Source organism: Antrostomus carolinensis, unplaced genomic scaffold (genome assembly GCF_000700745.2).
Source record: "Antrostomus carolinensis isolate BGI_N321 unplaced genomic scaffold, ASM70074v2 scaffold32368, whole genome shotgun sequence".
Lineage (NCBI taxonomy): Eukaryota > Metazoa > Chordata > Aves > Caprimulgiformes > Caprimulgidae > Antrostomus > Antrostomus carolinensis.
The window spans coordinates 1-1,638 of NW_010332861.1; the positions used below are offsets into that span (position 1 = coordinate 1).

Sequence of the window (1,638 nt, forward strand, 5' to 3'; positions counted from 1 at the left end):
ATGGTGCCCCGCGGGCAGGCCCCCCGCCGGGCTCCCCGTCCCCAGGCTGTGGGGATGCTCAGCCTCCTCGGTGGCCGGGTAGCGCAGGGTCTCATCGCTCAGCGAGGCGGCGCTGGAGAAGTTGACGGGGGTCCCGTCAGCCGAGTCGGTGAAGGAGTCGTCATCCTTGAAGAGGTCGCGGGTGGTGGCACGCAGGTGTTTGGGGACACCAGGGTGTGTGTGGGCTGGCACCAGCATATAGACAGGGACGTGCACCGGCTTCTTCGTCTGGGGGTGCAGGACCTGGCCGGAGAGCAGGGAGGTCTTCACCTTGCGGAAGCGGGAGGGCATGGCAGAGCTGATGCATTCCTTCAGGATCTCGATGTCATCATCAGAGGGGGGCTCGGGGTGGTCAACCCGGCGCCGGCCCTCCAGGTACCGCTCCTCCCGCCGCTCCTCCCGCTTCTCGTGAGCCGCGAAATTCAGGCTGTTCTTCTCCGGGAACGTGGGCATCAGCTTGAGCTCCACGTCCTTCTGGACATAGTGCTCGTGGAGGGGCAGGGCACTCAGGCTGGAGGCACAGGAGAAGTTCTCGTTGGGTTTCTCCACTGTGAAGTAGACCATGGAGTCCAAGTCCTGGGGCAGCTGGAAGCGTTCCTTGAAGTCAGTGATCTCCATGAACTTCTTGACGTTATTCTCCCACTGGATGTTGAACTGGCTGGTCTCCTTCTCTGGTTGGCAGCCCAGCTCAAAGAGGGGTGTCTTGCTGCGGCTGGGTGGCATGGTCTGCCCAGGGCTGTCGGGCAACTCGCTGGGACTGATGGTGCCACTAATCATCTCGCTGCAAGGGTCACTCTGGATGGAGCTGGCGATGGAGGGGCTCTCGAAGCTGCCCAGGGAGCTGACGGAGCTGCAGCGGCTCATCACCAGCGGCGTCTCCTGGATGTAGTTCTCTGAGGAGCTTGAGGGTGTGAGGTCCTCCTGGCGTGATGGTGATGACTCCCGCAGAAAGACCTTGTCACGCTTCGGGAAGGGGATGGAAAAACCCACCGGGGTGGTCGGACCCAGATCTGCCACCTTCTCCTTCTCCTGTCTCCCATCCTCATCTTCCCCATCTCCTTCTTCCATCTCCAGGATCTCCAGGGATGAGTCACTGTCCAGGTCATTCTCACTGTGGCTCTGCCCGTCCAGCACGTTGTCAGCTGAGGAGAGGGAGGAGAGGGAGCTGCACCGGGAAAAGCAGATCGGGGTGTCCTCCACCGAGTACTTCTGCACCGATTCCTGCTCCGCCGTGGCCGGTGGGTGGGCCGGCAGCTTCTCCGGGATCTTGCTGAGAGTCTCGGCCGTCTGCAGCAGTTTTGGGGGCAGCCAGGCCTGTTTTCTGCCCAGGAGCGAGGGGTGGTGGCCGGCACCAGTGGCTGCACCGCTCTTGGCCAAGCTCTCAAGCAGGGGGACGTGCTGGTAGGACGGGGAGAGCTTGATGGTGCGGACCTGGGGATCAGAGGAGAGCTTGCTGCCCTCCTCCTTCTTCCACTCAGGCTCCTTCTCCAGCGCCTTGGGGCTGGGGAAAGTCACCGTCTTCTTGGCCCGTTCGGGCAGGTCTCGCTGCTCCGGCTTCTCCGGCTCGGCCGGGTCCCTGCCCTTGAGCACGGGGGGTTC

The 1,638-nt window shown here is 63.1% G+C and overlaps 1 protein-coding gene across 1 annotated transcript in view; it reads right to left on the reverse strand.

Annotated features, from left to right (window-relative positions):
* Positions 1-12: 12 nt before the first annotated feature.
* LOC104529380 (adenomatous polyposis coli protein 2) overlaps positions 13-1,638 on the reverse strand; it is a gene marked incomplete at both ends in the record, with an annotated part of 2,869 nt that continues 1,243 nt past the window's right edge. Inside the window, one exon of the mRNA XM_029086405.1 lies at positions 13-1,633. Coding sequence (XP_028942238.1) covers positions 13-1,633 — 1,621 coding nt within the window. The remainder of the gene's footprint in view (positions 1,634-1,638) is intronic.